Source organism: Thunnus maccoyii, chromosome 14 (genome assembly GCF_910596095.1).
Source record: "Thunnus maccoyii chromosome 14, fThuMac1.1, whole genome shotgun sequence".
NCBI classification, from domain to species: domain Eukaryota; kingdom Metazoa; phylum Chordata; class Actinopteri; order Scombriformes; family Scombridae; genus Thunnus; species Thunnus maccoyii.
The window spans coordinates 22,264,518-22,282,718 of record NC_056546.1 but is presented as its reverse complement, the minus strand read 5'-3'; the positions used below and the strand labels follow the sequence as shown (position 1 = coordinate 22,282,718).

Below are 18,201 nucleotides of genomic sequence, written 5' to 3'. Positions count from 1 at the left end.
AAGTTTCTAATGTTCATTCACACACACATTTGGGAGCAATTAGGGGCTTTTTGGGGTCCACCTCTGAGCCACAGCCACCCGTGGCTCTTTTCTGATCTGTAACAACAGCTAAAAATGCTCAACTATGTTCACTAGCTAGTCGCCAACTTTGTAGTTTTGCTGGTAGCATACAGTGGATTTTTCATTGAAAACAGCTGCTTGCACTTAAAAATGACACTGATGGGAGCAGTGGGAGTGAACAACAACAGTTAAGTTGTGGTCAGAAAACCTTAACAATGAGCTGAAAGATGCTATAACGCTCTGTAGAGCTGAGAAGAACTGCAGATTGGGTGATAATTTTGAAGTTTGAAATACAGTTCGCAAAATGTCAAATGATTCCATAAAGTTCCTGTAAACACTTTTGTTACATTTATCAGGAATCATTCATATGTACATGTGTAAACACTAAGCAATAGCTTAAGTGTTAGGCTACAAAATGCTAAACGTACAGTATTTTTTTAAAAATAATATAGACAAAATGTGTAGACGTCATATTCAAACTTATATTAGCAAAATAGGACATACAAAATGATGGCAAAACTAAAATTACACTGTGAATTGCTACATGATTATAAAGTACAGTGGTTGTATAAGGCACAGTAAAGGACATCTTTAATAACATCTCTGGGATAAAGCACTGACAAAAGTGCGACAAGGGGAAAATGAAACATTCAAAGATTGTATTTCCATTGACAAAATATAATGAGAGTGAATGTCCTCCTGGTAGGCTGCCCTTTTCTTCAAAGAGCTGCAGCAGAGAGAGAAAAAAGACCCTGGATGTGTTCATCTCTGCTGGGGTCACTGAGTAGGAGTTCAGGGTGAGGACAAGAAGATTCTTTTTTGTTTATCTACTCATTGAGTTACAATCAGTCATTCTCCTTTACTCTCCTTCGCCCTGACAATGTGACAGTAAAGATGCAAGCTCTGAGTATAAAAAAAGAAGAGAGCAATTAAAGCATCTCTATTTGATTGAATATATTATTCAGAAAATGAGCAATATAGTAACGGATCAGAGGAAGCAACTGTCCATTGCACTTAATAAGTTTGTGAAAGCTAGTGCCATTACAGCAGCAAATACAATATATTCACTTATCAAACAGAACCTTGTCTAGCTTTTATCACTACAGATGCATGTTTATCATCTGCTCTACAGTAACATCAGACACTTTATGGTATCTGGTACTTCATCACAGTGATGGAACCTCTCAGGGGGTGAGAGTATTGATGTTGAATTATAAGCAGGTCTTTTGACTTTCAAAAAAAGGTTTTCCATTTCTTTAAAATGAAAAAACTCCTTGACTGATTTACATTTGAGACCTCTGACCTTTAAAATATTTATTCCCCTTCGTCTTTCAGTGACCTTTAGATAAATCATTCCCAAATAAGTCTGGTCCCAGGTGACATTTTAGGAACCAAATCTATTGATCTTGTTAGAAGTTCTACCTCTTATACTTTTAAACCACACACACACACACAAAATGCAAAACCTGCCACACTAAACAGCATAAATATTTCAAAGTTAAAAAGAAAAAAAAAACCTGTTTCTGCTTTACTGATCAATAACAGCCTTGTTTCCAGGAATCCATCCTTGTGCAGAAAACAAACTAAAGCTGACAGGGACAAAGATGTGGGTTTTATACATATGAGATGCTTCAAACATCTTAAAGGGAGAAATGTCCTCCATCTCTCTGCCCGAGCCTATTTCCAACCCAGGAGGAGATTCACTGTCACAAACACTAATTCTCACATTGAGTGATTCAGAATGATAAAAACACAACAATTTCATACTCTAAGCACAAATATACTTACTTATAAGCCTCTATAATATATTCTGTATTTTCACCTAGAGTGTGCCTCCCTACCGCGCAGTTAGATTAGAGAAATTGCTCATTTTCCATAATATGTAAACAAACTCAAAAGCAAAAATGCGCCTAGACAATATTGTTTAATCTCTCCCTCTGTTCCTTCTTCTCTCGCAGTGATGAGGCCCTCCTGAAAATTGAATGCCACTTGTTTTCCAGTCCATCTACTGCCTGAAAAGGCTGCCAACCTCTGTACGCTGCCAATGCATGCCTCTCAGCCGTTCTCTAACCTTCATTTGGCACACAGACAATAGAATAATTGCTCGGCCCAGCCCCCTGCCCTCACCAATTCAGTACTCAACGCCGCTGCTTCTGAATTCTGCTATAGTGGGGACGCACCCAGTGAGCCATGCCATTGTTATTTGTCTCTTCTGAAGTGGAGAGGGACACACACACACACACACACACACACACACACACACACACACACACACACACACACACACAGATATGGGTGGGCACACACAGTTTAACTTGCACACACACATGCCCATAAATCATTCTCTGTGGGGATTCAGTGTTGTACAATCATAAATTCCTCTAAAATGTCAAAGCCGGCTTCATTTATCACAAAAGCTCCTCTTCAATGACAACCACCAAATCAACAACTGAAAATTCAGACAACATGTCAGCTCCTAAGCATCCCTGTGATGGTGGCGTCCTGGTGCCCGTCGGTATGAACTCTTTACCCGGGGGTTAATTGGTGGCAGCCGCTCGGCCTGCCATCTGACAGTGACAGGGTGTGGGCGTGCTGCTCTGCTGATGGCCCAGTAATAAGAAGGAGAGACAGGCAGGCACACTCCTTCTACAGTCGCTCAGCCCCCCTGTGGGACTGCTGACTGACAGGATTGCTCTTTCTCCTAAAGGCATTACGTACGCACACAGACAACTACCGAGGAAGGATTATAAATCTAACTGTTGGACAGAGAAGCAGTGGTCTGGTCCTGCTGGTACCAGTAGGCTCAGTTAGACCTCTCCAAAGTGAATAGGCAAATGGCAATATTCTGGATATTTTGTCATGCCCAGCTTTAGGCCATATGCTCAGCTGCATCTTTAGGTCTCATAAGAACAGTCAGACTATGAAAAACAGCTACTATCTTCAATCACAATGGGACATAACGCTAATAAGGATCAACTCTTCAGTGAATTAGTCTCATGAATAAAATAAAATGAGTGCCTCTTGTGTTGAGGATCCCTAAAATCCATAAACAAAATGAGAATTCACACATTATCATGAAAAAAAGGAGATGGGACAACTGCTGGCACTGCTGTGCTGCAACAACTCAAATAACACCAGCTGAGGAGAGGTGCTAATACTGGTAATATGGTGAAATACAAGGCGGTGACTATTTGATGAGGTGTGATGGATGCTGGATATAGTGAACTGTTTGTAAGATGGGTTGTCATCTAAGCAACCAGGGTGCCTCTGTTTTACACAATTTACACTTTACTGACAAGATTCAGTGTATCAAAAATGATAACAGAGTATTTTCCCACTGTGTTTCCCCGCTTAGATGCTCCAGGCATCTAAGCAATCTTAACCAAGAGAACTGGTTTTGCCTGAGTATTTTAATGACTTCAACCCCATTTGCATTGTAACCATGAAATATTATAAATGGCACCCAAATCTCGATAGAAGAATGGCTAAATGTAGGACAAATATGAGAGGCTTTTCTTAATGAAACATCTACATAATGTATTAAATAACTGTGCTGCTCATCTGAATAAAATGTTTTTTGTTCTGGTGACACACTTACAGCATCTGCGCTGCTCTAACATCCTGTTCTAGTCTTTAGCAAGGAAGAGATAATTGGTTTTTTCAACACCATCCGTCTCCACGGAGACCAGACATCTCACCAGCACTAATCTGCCTCTCTCCTCCCTTCCCACTCCTCCTCCTCCTCCTCCTCCTCCTCCTCCTCCTCTTCTCACCCCCCAACAACACAACACTCCATCAACAGTAATGTACATTAGAGCTGACTGATAAAATTTACAGTGGATGATGGGTGCATGTGTGTATCTGAGTATGTGTGTGTGTGTGTGTGTGTGTGCAGCCGCTGTGTGTGTCAACGTTCATATGGGGACAACTGGCCATTCAATCAAACAAAATATGTGTCACTGTGCCAAACTGGAGCTGGAGGAAGCTACTGGTCCTCGCCTGAAGCCAGACCTGTATTTGTGATTTGAACTGGGCTGCCTCTGGTTATAGAAGCTGGTCCAGAATGGAAAGCCAATCAATTAATATAGAACGAGCTGAGCATTAAAATGAGTTTACAGTAGCCAATACCCCTGAGGGTGTCCCTTAATGTGATTTTTCTATCAATAGTGATGTGATTAGATACCACGTGTGATCTATATCATCAACTGTTCATGCAATAAAGAATAGAGTGGTGAAACTGAGCGTTCACTAAAAGATAGGATGATTAAAAGGGGAGATATAAAAGTAGCCTGACTTTGTTGGAGGTCAAGCATTCAATGATGGATTTTTGTTTTATTGGTATTGATAAGGTAAATCTGGGGCTGACAGAGCATGATATATAATTCCTTGGAAAATGTAGAGAGACTTTCTGGATTCATAATCTCAGAAGCTCACATCAGAGGGGATTGAATGAAGGTGTTAGCATCAGAGCGTTTGTAAATATATATTTTGTAGTTGTTTAATAGAAGGGTTTTGTAGTTTTTTCACTGTATTAGCAGGTTTTAATACTCACTGATGTGTTGGCTTTGTGATGATTTTTGCGGTTTATGTAACATTTTGTTGTGCTTTTTTATTTTTAAGGTTTCTGTGTTTGGGGTGCAGCATCCTTTAGGTTGGACATCTTTTAGATTTCATTGGTTGATGTAAAACACCCTGACAAAGGCGCTGTGGTGAAACGCGTTAAGTCAGCTATTGTTGCCATGTTGTTTTTCCACATTTTTCATATAAGATACATGGCACGGACAGGTACTCTCAGAAAAATCAAACAAACCAAACACAAAGTGGCCATCTGCCCTACTGACAGTGAAGGTCCCGAGGCGTGCCTCCCTGCTGGGCACCAAGATCGCAGCCATGTTGCTCCTTGACCACGCAGACAACAGCCTGCGCATCCCTCAACAACAAACAGCCCTGCAGTGTGTGACTGATTCCTGGCTCCCATCCAGAGAGGTGACCCTGCCTCTCCAAGGATGCAACACAGAAAGCTACCCCCTCTCACACACCTCAAACAGACAAGGGTCGGCCAAGCACAGTGTCTCTAACAATATAGGCTTTTCCTGGCTCAAAGTAAGCCCAGGCGGCCTAACCTTTCTCCTCTGAACACTTAAAAAAGAGAGACTAGATGAAAAGCACAGCTCATATGGTGTACACAAAACCAGTACCAGCACTATTCATCTGTAAAACACGAATAGTTCCAAAACGTTGCAGAATAAGACCCGATCTCATCACAGCTGCTCAGCGTTGTCTGTCTGCTGAGGACGAGCTAAGCAGCTAATCTCCATAAGGAAGCACAAACATGCATATGGTGTTGACAGTTGACTGTGTTCCACACCCTCTGCTTGAAAAAGTCAGCCACTCAGCACATCACAATCCTGTTGTGTAACTGTCTGGCTGGCAGAGTGACCACACTGCAACACAACAGACCTGTCCTCTGTGATTTAGGAGCTGAGAGACTCAAATAGAAAGAGATGAAACAGTCAAACAATATATTGTTTTGTCTAAAATTGTTTCCAGAGAGGACGAGAAAAGGTTGAAACTGAGCTCATGTAGCTGTATGAAAAACATAAAGGTATAGAAAATATGTGTGAAGGTGAGAAGAGGAAGACAAATTGCGCAGGTGAGAGACAGAGTGAAATGTGAGAAAGGGGCTGTGGGAGAAAACCGCATAAGAAAAAGGTGTGAGAGCATGAGGTGGTGGGTGAAGTGATGAATTGGGGAGACGGTGCTTTGGTTAGAGGACAATAGAGGTGAGAAAAAAATCCCTGGAGGCTGTTGCTCTCTTTATGTCTCCTCCTTTTTTACCCCTGTGGAATATTGAGCCGTCGTGTCTGTACTAATAAGACAGACAAATGAAGAAATAAGAGACACAGCACAAAACACTCTTACCTGTGCAATCTGTCCTCCAATAGCTCAATATACTTGGTAGTGTTCTCTTTCAGCTGGCTCTCTGTACGGAGAAAGAAGCACAGAGAGAAAACAGCATGTTACTTGCACTTCATTTATTAATTTTATTAACCATGATGGGGTATCCTAGCAACAATCACAGCTCTAATAGCATTAAAACCGGCTTGTCATTAGCTATATTGTGCATGGGCACTGTTAGGGAAGGCAGTAATAATCACAGTTGGTGATGGTATTGTGCTGAGAAACTGTAACAGTACAGTTCAGTACAGACACCAATATACAATTGAGCAAAGATCATTCCCGCTGCTCTAGGAAGGGATAAAATTGGAAACGGCCTGCGGATAAAAGGAGATATTATCATGGCATAGGTCCTTACATCGTGCCAGATTTTCTGTGGGGCATAAAGTTGGAGGGATAGCTTATGTTGCTTCCTGCGCCCTTCTGCCAGCAGTGAGCTGTGCCTGAGGAGGCAGACGCAGTCTGGATGGAGAGAAGGGCAATCTGAGCGCCGTTAATGAGCTCATGTATGAAACATGAGAATATGCCCCCCGCAGCAACAGATCTTTAAACACAATGCATTTATATCAAATTGCACCACATTTACAGTATATGTGCACACAAACTGGAACATTCAATATAATCCTCCTATTCCTTGAAAGACACACACACACACAAAGCTGGACTGATATATCTGTTCCCAACATCTGCACAATTCAACAGTCAGTCACAGCGTTTTTCCACACACTCTAGTGCAGTGGTTCCCACCTTGGGAGTCGGGTCATGAAATTATTAACTGGATAAGCAAGAATCAAACATATTCAGCTACACCTATTGTGAATATTTTTTCTGGCTAGTAATTTGTTGCTATTTTCTCATACAATATTGGATCATTTTACCCCTTTAGGCAAGTAAAAAAAATTCAAATTAGCCCTTTCTCACAGTTAAATCTCACAGTTTGCAGTTAAATTTACTTATCTAAACTGGGTAGTTCGCACACTTTGTTTTTTGCATGAATACACAAAAGAGATATAACGTGTTAATTAGTGGGTTTTAGAGATGCTGATAGGTGGATTTTGTTATCTTTGACAGAGCTAGGCTAGCTGTTTCCCCTTGTTTCCATTCTTTATGCTAAGCTAAGCTAAGCAGCTGCAGGGTGTAGCGTTATATTTTTAATGGACAGATGTCAGAGTGGTATTTAACTCATCTAACTCTTGACAAGAAAACGAATATGTGTATTTTCAGAAAATGCTTCAACTGTTTCTTTAAGGGACATGAAGCAATAAAAGCTGGGAACACATGCCCAAGTGGCTTTCTCATATTGACTAAAACTCACACAGAGAAAAAGTAACATAATTGGGTGCTCTGAATCACACTGGGGTTTGAAATATAATTTGTGTCATTGTCTTGATGGTGGTTATTAGACAGCATCAGCTCCAGGATGAGACAGGCTGCGGGCTGGCACAGCAGGGGGAGAAGGAAAATGGCTGAGAGAAAGCTTTGACACACACACACACACACACACACTTACACACACACATTCCTGTCCATACTTTGAGGAAGAAATGAGATGGAGATAGTCAGGCTATTTATGGGGGTTGCATGTGTGTGTCACAGAGTGAGGGAGAGAGAAAGATCTTGCCTGAGAGTCGTTTCGATTCAAAGTGGCCAAATCTGCTCAATCAGAAGGAAGAGGGAGGCTGCTGGAGTAGCTATCACATATCTGGTGAGTTGATCTGGTGTACGAGGACCAGACAGCTCACTTACCACCCCTTTAATTGCTATGTGAGATCCTATCCTACCTGACAAAGTCTCCCTTGTCGACTTCCATTCATGCCGGCTCCGTTAAGCAGCGTGCAAGGAGATAGCCACTGAATTATACATGGGGGCATTAAGCCTGACTTTGGATGGCTCAGAGCATGTACAGATGTGAGGTGACAAAGTAGGCTATGCCTTGAACAAGAGCGAGAGCCAGATTTAGAAATAATATACTGTGAGGAATAGAAATAGTCAATATAAGAGGCACATGAACATGGGAGATGCAGACATGAGTGTATTAACTTAATATTTCTTCCTATGCTGATACTGCTGATGCCGAGGAGAGTCAGTGTGCCATCCTGTCGCCATGCCAACCAGTGGCAAAACTAGTGAGGCTTTTCGGGTGTGACAGATGAAAATAATCTTTTCTTTACAGAATGGGACAAGACATCAAGCAGCAGAGCCTCCTCCTGCGCTGAGTGGAACCACAGCACCGGGTGATATTACCACTTCCTGTAAGTCTGCAGGAGGCTGCTGTCATTGGCAGGCCATGCGAATAAAATCGGCACTAAAAAGCCCATAAAGAAGAGAAGAGCCACTCTGTTATTCCGTGATATAGTATATTTGGTGTTGGAGGAACCTCACAAAGGCGTTCAACATGACCCTGCATTGGAAAATTCATGAGCTCAGTCTTCCTTCACACCAGTGATCTCAGCAGGCGCTAAACATCACTGATTGCTGCCAAGGGCCTCTGCCAAAATCGAAGAGGCCATTCAATTCATAACACAAACACAGGACTGAGATACTATTGAAAGACGGTGAGAATGTGTTACTTGATGTTGCCAAGAGGCCATTCGCTTCAAGGGTCAAAATACTCATTCATTAGCCTAATGAAGAAATAATTACTTGAGCTAAATGGATGTAAAGTTGATAAAAAAAATTATGAATCTAATGATTACAATCAGTAGTTCAGACAGATAAAGCAAATGGAGCAGATATATCGCACATTGATGCACAGTTATTGAGCCTGCAGAACTTAACGATGGCAAGGTGTTTGGATTTGCTGCTGCTGCATTATGAGCATTTGAACAGCTCTCTAATTGAAAGTGAATAATGCAGTAATTTCTTCATCGCCTTGTAACAATAAAAGCACCCAACATCTGTGAGGCCTTCGTGTTGTCAAACAAATTAGAGGCGGCTCCGTGCTAACGCAGCACCACCGATATGCGTGTTATAAAAGCCTGCGCATAATAAGGCAGAAGAGAAATTGTGTGTCTTTGTAATTGAGTTGAAGGCACTGACTGTGATTAATGTGTTTAAGCTCAGCTCGGGCTGTTTGAGTGCAACAGCACTGCAGGTAACACAAACACACAGTCAGCATATGCAGACACTCACAATATATGAATGTATCAGAACTTAACAGCAGCCCAGCAGCATAGCTAATGGAGGAAGAGGGACAGGCTGATATCGCAGACAGACACTCAATAACCCATGATACTTTAAGGCTGTGGGATCACAAAGCATAGCAGTACACAGATTGCAGCTGGCACAGCGTAACATATTGTGGGGCTATGCACGAATGCACAACAAAAGGAATCATTTGACAAAAAATCGGCTGTGTGTACAAAATCTGTGCTTGTGTGCAAATATATACTTCAGTTCCGGGTGCTGAATTGCTATGACTGAAATGTTAGACATGCTCACACTGTTATTATGACTCAGTTTGTTTAGAGGAGACTTACTTTGCTGTGGGCTATAAAATAACATTTTCTCTGACGACTGACTCTGGGAAGCACTAAGAAAACCAACAAAGATGGACTCTCCCAAAATGTGCAGTCGTAAAACCTTTCAGATACTTTCTCAACACTTCACCTGCTCATATTCCTGCTCCATTAAACTGGCATCTCATTATTTCCTCTGGATCCTTTGGGAAACTCCATCAGCACCAGGCTAATACATTCTCCACAAAAACACATTTCTGAATTTGTCACCTCACTCCACACAAGAATTCTGTCTGATCAAGACTAAGAGTCTGCAGCCATGCTAGCAGCTCTGTGCTGTATAGCTACAGTGGTGCTTGAAATTAAATGTTAAAGACAGCATGTGAACAATGACAATGCTAACATGCTGATGTTTGGCATGCTTGTTTACAATCTTAAAGGTATAGTAACATATGCTAATTGGTGCTAAGTCTAAGTACAGCTGAGCTCACGGTGATAAAAAAATGTCCTTGTTTTTAACAGAAATTTTGACCAGATGCAGTAAATGAAAAGTCAGGCGATCACCAAAGTTATTACAATTCAAATATGAATTGTAATAATATTCATATTTGAATATGAATATCTGTACCAAATTTCATGGCAATCCATCCTATAGCTCACTTAAAATCACCAATGTCAACCATTGTAGCACTGAAGGAAGAGTCAGGGGATCATCAAATTCATTAGGATTCATCCTCTGGGAACCATGAATGTCTGTGCATAATTTTGTGCCAATCCATCAAATAGATGTTGACATATTTCTCTGGATAGGTGAATATTTAGACCTGTTATTGGCACTAGATGAGAAGTCAGGGGATCAGGTCATTAGGATTCATCCATTCACCATGGATATCTGATTTCATGGCAATCTATCCAATAGTTTTCAAAATATTGGTCTGAACCAAAGTCACAGACCAAATGATTATGTGGCTAAAAACAAACAGCTGTAAACAAATGTTTGGTCTTTACTTTGTTCACAGTGGCCTATCTTTGCCTTTATAAGTGATAAAACTAACACTATGAAACTCATCCTCCTTCTGAGTGGATTTGAAGAAAAGAAATTGATTGATGCTATGGTTGGAGCTACAGTAGTAGCTAGTAGTCAACTTGCATTTGTTTTTGTAGTAATTCTTATGGGGATGGATGCTATGATACATGTGACAAATTCACAATGGAATGACATCCTCTACTTAATCACAGGAAAAATGAATACTGCTGAAACTTCAGAAACAAAAACCAGGAAACATTCTCCCGGGTCCACTTAACCATTATAGGGCTCTCAATCATTCAGACACACTTTAGGAGAAGAGCTGTCATACGTTCCATCATGTTCTCAACAGAAGCACCCTAAAAGAGGCAGTCATGAATAAATCATATATGTCCTCAGCTTTACTATCGGCACTCCATTAAGAGGAAAATTGCATTTGTTTAATAACACAGAGAGTGACAGTATTTTGATCTGCACTTCAGCTGTTGGACTTGCATGCACGGTCGAGTTTTGCCTGGACAGGCTCCAAAACCTGCCAACGATCAATAAAGCACAAAGATGACAGTGGAGTAGGAGCTGTATGGAAGAAAGAATAGACGGTGGATATCCGGCAAAAGACAAAAAAACAAATGTGTTGCACTGGAGTCATGTGGTGCTGAATAGCTGGATAAATCAAGAAGAACACACACTGACGCCGCCACCATCCAGCCTGGACATCTGCTCCCAAGTCGGCTGATGACTCCTCTGCTGCCACAGACCACACTTCACCTGCTGCCGCCCAGGTCCATCTCCCCAGATGGTCAGGCATGCACACTCAGGTGTGGCACCCACCCTCGGTGCTTGCTGTCAGCACATCTATGGTCCAGCATGTGGCAGTGCATGGTGGCTGGACTTTCTGCTATCCAGGTGACTGCGTAAAGGACATTACACCCACCGATCTGCAGCTGATTAAGCAACACAACTCTGCGTCTGCAGTCGTTGTTCAGGCTGGCACCAACGACATAAAAAATCAACAGTCGCAGACTCTCAAAGAGGAATTCGTCTGCCTCATGGACTGTCTGCTGGACACCAGGAAGCAGGTAATTATTTCTGCCCTCCTCCCCCCATGTTTTCATGTGAAGTTCAGTCACATACACCAATGGCTAAAGGGTTACTGCAGGATATCTCCTTTGTTGACAATTTTACTGTCTTTTTGAATGGACCTCAGCTTTTTAAATCAGGTGGCCTCTATCCTTCCCAGGAAGGCTCACGCCCTTTATCAACAAACATCAAACTGACCTTGCGGTCCTGTAAGGCTTCTCTTACCTGCTGACTGTCGGAAAACACTTCCTCTAGCAGCTTAGCCAGTCGTACATGCAATGTCATTACATCCTGTTTTCAGTCTAATTTTATCTCTAGTGTTGGCATCACCACTCATAAGTGGCATGGTCAAAATGGTGTAAATCATCGTGGTAATCGTAATTCCCTGTGACTAATTTTATGACTAAGAGCCTGGCTTGAGAAATGAGACTACTAATGAAATTTTAGTTGATACTCCTCTGGACTTCCTAAACCACAGAGGTCTTGGATTAATCCACATGATTGTGAGAAGCTTGGTACCAAAACAGGACTCCATTAGAATGGGTCCAACAAACCAATCCAGATATTTTAATTCTAACAGATACCTGGTTGTCTGATAAAATTAAGGATTATGTCATTGCACTTGAAGGTTACAATACAGGGTGGGCCGAACCACAAGGGGGGTGAGTTGTTATTTTTGTGAGAAACTCTTTTGCTGTCTCTGTGTTACCTCTGTGTCTCTGCCAAAAGAATTTGAATTACTAGCATTAAATGTCTCTCCTTCTTCTTCTTAAACCCTAATAGTAATATGGCAGTAATCAGGGTCTATCGCCCCCCTGTCTGTTCATCAAAGTGATAAGATAAATTGATAGATAAATTGTTAAATCTTATATCTGAGTATGAGGCTTCTGAAGTTTTGCTCATGGGTGACCTTAACCTTGACTGGTTATCTTCTCTCTCTGAGGGGTTAAAAAAAATCACTGTGTTGAATTAAATTTAACTCAGCTCATTTCTTCACCTACTCGACCAGAAACCAGAAATCCAGAAAAATCGACCCTGATAGATATAATCCTAACAAACAAACCACATAAATTCACAGCCAGTGGTGTGTTTGCCCTAGACTTAAGCGATCATTGTCCAATTTTCTGCATTAGAGATTCCAGACAAAAAAAGATTCCACCACATATTATAAAGAGAGACTTTACACATTTTGCTGAGCAGGCTTTTCTTTGTGATTTATTTCTCAGTGATATCACATGGTTATGTGCTATTCCTGACCCTGAATTAGCCCTAAGCCATTTCACAGATGTTTTTAACTTTAGCAAATAAACATGCTCCCTTTAAGAAATACCGAGTAAAAAATAGATTGAATGCTTGGTTCACACCTGAAATCTCAGAGATGCTAAGGTTAAGGGATGTAGCATGGGCAAAAGCACAAGGATCAAAATCCTCTATGGATTGGCAGATCTTTTAGACAGTTGAGAAACAAATGTGTCAGGACAATTAGAAATGTTAAGTCATGTTAATTTGTTGATACTCTTTCTGTTTGTAGTAGTAATCCAGCAAAATTTTGGAAATCCATTTAGTCACTAAATCATGGTCATGTTTACTCTCTACCCAAGCATCTTTCTCTAGATTCTGTCCTTGTCTCAGGAAAAGAACAAATCTGTGACATTTTTAATAGTCATTTTATTTTTTGCGGTCACCTATTTGAAAATCCAAATATATCTACAATTGCCTCAGTCGAGGATGGGAGCAGTTGTAATAGAAATAGCCCTTTTGGTGAAAGATTTCCCCTTAGACAGTTCTCTGTTAAAGAGGTATTTGATGCCTTGGCCTCAATTGACCCAGAAAAGCACATGTAGTGCCTCTGCATAAAGGTGGTGACACCAGCGATCCAAACACTACCGCCCAATCTCCAAACTGTCATGTTTAGCTAAAATCTTAGAAAAGCTCATCAATAATCAAATGTGTCACTTTCTATCTGAGCATTGCATTTTCACCCCCCATCAGTCTAATTTTGGACCTGGACATAGCACTTTGACAGCAGCATATAAGGTAGTAAATGATATACTGTAATTTCTTCTCTAGATAGGAAGGAATGTTGTATTGCCCTGTTCATTGATTTGTCAAAAGCATTTAACACAGTGGATCATACTCTACTTTTGGATACACTTGGATCAATTGGTTTTGACACAAATGCATGTAACTGGTTTGACAATTATCTATCTATCTGGCAGAACTCAACCAATAGTTGCAGACAGTCATCAATCTGGCTTCCTTGAAGTTACAAAAGGGGTGCCACAGGGCTCAAAACTTGGTCCTATACTGTTTACATTGTATATAAATGACCTCAGCTCATTGATTAGCCACAGCTCTATTCATTATTATGCTGATGACACAGTAATTTACTCTTTGGCGCCCTCTATTGACAAAGCTTTGTCTAAATAAAGTCAGATTTTTTGACTATTCAAAAGTCCCTTATTGAACTTAAGCTTTTACTAAATCCAGATAAGACTAATTACATGCTCTTCACCAGATCCCAAATAAAAAAATCCTCTAAATTTTAATTTAGTACAATATCTGGGGTTCAAATTTAAAAAGTCCCATGTTATAAGTACCTGGGTATCTGGTTAAATGAAAAATTATCTTTTAAAACTCATGTCGAGGAAGTGACTAAAAAACTTAGTTTTAAATTAGGTTTCTTTCAAAGAAATAAGCAGTGCCTCTCTTTTAACAGAAGGTTGCAGATTGTACAGGCAACATTTTTATCAGTACTTGACTATGCAGATGTAATTTACATGCATGCCGCTGCCCATACCCTCAAACCCCTTGGTGCTGTATCACAGTTCTCTTAGATTTATTACAGGTGACAGTTTTAGAACCCATCATTGTATCCTTTACGAGAAGGTAGGGTGGACATCACTTACAGTACCACTCGAAGGGAACAACAGTCTTTTTTTTTATTTATAAAGCCATCCGTCACTTTTAAGACTTAGAAATATGGGATACCACACTCGTTCACAAGAATGCATTACTTTGGATATCCCATATATGAACACGGAACTGGGAAAAACTGCATTCACCTATTATACTCCTTATAGGTGAAATAAGCTTCGGGACTCCCCTAAATCAGATTTTTATCAGGTCTTTAATCAGGTTTTTATCCCTAGAACATTTTAAGATCCTGTTGAGTGATATTTCATATAATGAATGCTCTTGTTTTTCATAATTGTGTCTTTTTCTTTGTGTTTTGTTTTTGTATTTTGTTTATATTTAGTATTTTGTCTTGTGTTTGTGTTGTATTTACGCTTTGTACATGATTGTTGATTTTACAGTTTTTACACTTTTTGTTATATGGTTGTTTCTATTGTGTATTTGCAGGGCACCACTGGAAATGAGGGCCTCGCTCTCAATTGGTTTCATCTGCTAAAATAAAGGCTATCTATCTATCTACATTTCAATGTCCTCACTCCTGGGGGTCATTTACTCATCTTATTCTGCTCTTCAATTATTTATTTGTAAATTTGGTATCACTCGAGATCTCTCTTGGGGACAAAATTATACTCTCAGCAGGGAATCAAACCTCCAGCTATAATGAGTTTGGTATTCATCAGCACTTGTGCCAATGGCAATTAGGGATGTAATGGCTCCCAGACCAAAAACCCCCACACCACAAAGTATGCTGGGTGGAGACGCTCAACAAGCTGAATCTCTGTAGTACAACTGAATGAGTGTGTGAAGACTTTGTCAAGGTGTCAGCTGAACTAGGTGTTGCTTTAGAGCTCATGTCACGAGAATAGGCCTTTTCAAGAATATGCATATGGTTTTGTTGTCATGACATGACTCTAGTATCATGAGTATATGCTAGAAATATCTCAGAAACCAAAGAGATGGCCATCTTGACTTTGAAGTAGACAGTAATTTCTAATCCCCTCCAGCTAAAGAAATGGTAATGTGCTGTTTGTGGGCTATCAGTTTCTAGCTAGCGTGTGCCAGCCCCTTATTACCAAATAGGATGACAGTTTAATGAGCCCCTTGCTTGGTGTCAGCAACACATTGTGAAATTGCGCCTGCTGCCATATTGTGTGCGCCCACTTGAGCATTTGAGCAAGGCGCACAACCAATCATTAACTTGCCGTCTCTTCCCACATGGTGACGTGTTACCCACCTGATTCCTATTCCTTTGTTTAGCCTGAGCATTTGCATGTCACTGGTTTCCCAGCCTCCGTGTCCCCGAGAGCTGCATTATGCTGTTTAAGGCAAGCAGTGTATTTAGGATACTATGGTGAACTTAAGCATGCCTTTAGTGGTTGTCAGGGGAGAGATTAATGCTATTCCTGCCTGTTTAGCAAGACAAGGAGTGCAGAAGTGCAGCTAAAATCACGCAAGTGATGGAGTTTAATACCCACAAGTTAAAGGAATAGAAACATAACTGCTTTTGCAAGTAAATAGAATAATGTAAAATTACAATAATGTAAAATATGGACCTTATATGAACAAAAATACCAGGTCAGTGCTTATACAATAAATACCCGACATTAACTCAAAGCAACAGCCTAACTGTAACAATGAAAGGGTGCCCCCTAGTGACACCAGAACATGCATTCAAGACAAGACAATGGCTCAACACTTATGGTGACACTGCAGCCACAGGCCGTAATGATCTGGATAACAGAGGATGTTAGCTGGTTGATTGCATGCCTTAGGGTTGCAGCAGGAACCCAATCCACAGCTACAGTCTCCGGTCATTCACTACCCACTCTGGCCTCACTTCACCGATCCCTTTCCTCTCTCCATGTGCCCGTCTCAGTGCCTCAGAGAGTGAAGTGACCTTTTTTAGAAATCTCCCTGTGACTGATGGACTGGAGAGAGTAGCACTGCAGGTGGTGCCGTCAAAATCCATTTATCTCTCTGCCAGTGCCAGGAGGCCAAACCAATCGAACCCCCCACCCCCCACCCAAAAAAGAAAAAGAAACCAAGATCCTTCTTTAAGCAGCATTCACATCTCTTCGAGTCTGAGAGTGTGTGAGCGCTGATACATCATGTCTGCAGTGAGTGGCTCGGAGGTAATTGGCTACTTCACACAATCTAAAGCTCATTTCCCCTGCACACCCCACCACCCCTCCTCCTCTTAACAACTGCCAATCCTGCTGGTAACTCATTTGATGCCGAGTCCCCACTGACAGCTGATCACTTCTCCTTCATTTGGGAGAAAAGTTATTGTCCATTGATGTCCTCCCGGCATGGAGCAACATCAAGAGAGGACTTCTTTTTCAAAAGCTCTAATGATTCACATTTTAATTGATATTTAAAAGGTGTTTTTAAAGTGTGAGAGAGCAGTACCTTTCAAAAATACAACGTATGTTTTCTTGTCTCAGTGGGCAGGTAAAAAACCCACCGGTGTTCTTTCAGATAACAGTGAGTTTATATCATTTTAAGTTAATTCTATATTTATTTAATGAGCCAGTTAGTAACTGTCATAAATGTTTAGAAAACTAAATGTTATCTGCAGTGGGAATGGGAAGCGCTGATACACAACAGCACTGTTTTGCTTGTGCACAGTAACTGCTATGTTCCCAGATGCCATTAAAGTAAAATCAATGTTTTAAATCTTGTCAGATATTCTTAAGGTTTTACAGTTTTGAATGAAATTTGGGTGTGGAGAAGGGAATACACAACAGTTAAAAGAATAGTCTGATCTTTTGGGAAATACGCTTATTTGCCTTCTTGCAGAGAGTTAGATGAGATGAATGAATCTCATCTCTGCACATTAAATATTCAGCTACATCCAGCAGCCAATTAGCTTAGCTTAGCACAAGACTGGACACAGAGGGAAACAGTTAGCCAAAGGTCTGTCCGAAGGTACAGCCGTACAAAAAACTAAGTGTGTAAACAACAAATTTTGATTTTATGGGGGATTATGTATGGGACTACTTCGTGTCCGGGAGCAGTGACTTCCTGGAGTCTCTGCTGGTTGCCTGGAAACCCTACAGTGCTAATCTATGGTAATCTAATCGGCTAGATATGAGAGTGGCATCGATCCTCTCATTAAACTCTCAGCGAGACAAAGAATAAGCAAATTTCCCAAGATGTTGACCTACCCTGTTAAGTTATATAAATTTAACTACAAACATCTGTAAAATTGTCGATAGCCAGTCGTGAGAATTCTTTGTTGCCCTTAGAAAGTCTTTATTGCAGTAATGAGGATGATACATCTGCTTGATTATTTTCTACCTCTAGTTATATCTTTTTGTTAGCGGTTCCTCCTTTGGGAAGAAAACTATTCATGTGATCTTAATGCAAACTGGCCTCAGTGACTCACCATGCTGCGCCTCCCTCTGCTCCAGCTCCTGCCTGAGCTGCTGCTGCTGCTCTTTCATCCTGGCCAGCTCCTGGATGCTCCCTGAACTGAGGCTGTGCAGCCTTTTGGCCAGAGCCTCCAGCCGGTCCCGCTCCAGGTACACCGCCTTCATCTCAGCCTTCAGCTCCTTGGCGCTGCTGAAGTCATTACCTGCACCAGTGCACCACAGGAGGACATTATGCTTACACCGCCCATTGATGAGCAACTCAATCATTAATGGTGTAATTAAGTGAGGCTAATGGCAGGAGATTCAAGTAAATGAGGTAAATAAAAGA

At 41.1% G+C, this 18,201-nt stretch overlaps 1 protein-coding gene across 2 annotated transcripts in view; it reads right to left on the bottom strand.

The window, feature by feature from the left end:
- The window catches only part of disc1 (DISC1 scaffold protein), a 50,554-nt gene that overhangs the window by 14,576 nt on the left and 17,777 nt on the right, over window positions 1-18,201 (bottom strand). For both annotated transcript variants that reach the window (XR_006100030.1, XM_042434349.1), the window contains exons 9-10: window positions 17,888-18,076; window positions 5,983-6,043 (exon numbers count right to left, since the gene is read on the bottom strand). Coding sequence is in view for 1 of the 2 variants with exons in the window: in XM_042434349.1 (XP_042290283.1) it covers window positions 5,983-6,043; window positions 17,888-18,076 (250 nt within the window). In the remaining variant the exon portion in view is untranslated. The remainder of the gene's footprint in view (window positions 1-5,982; window positions 6,044-17,887; window positions 18,077-18,201) is intronic.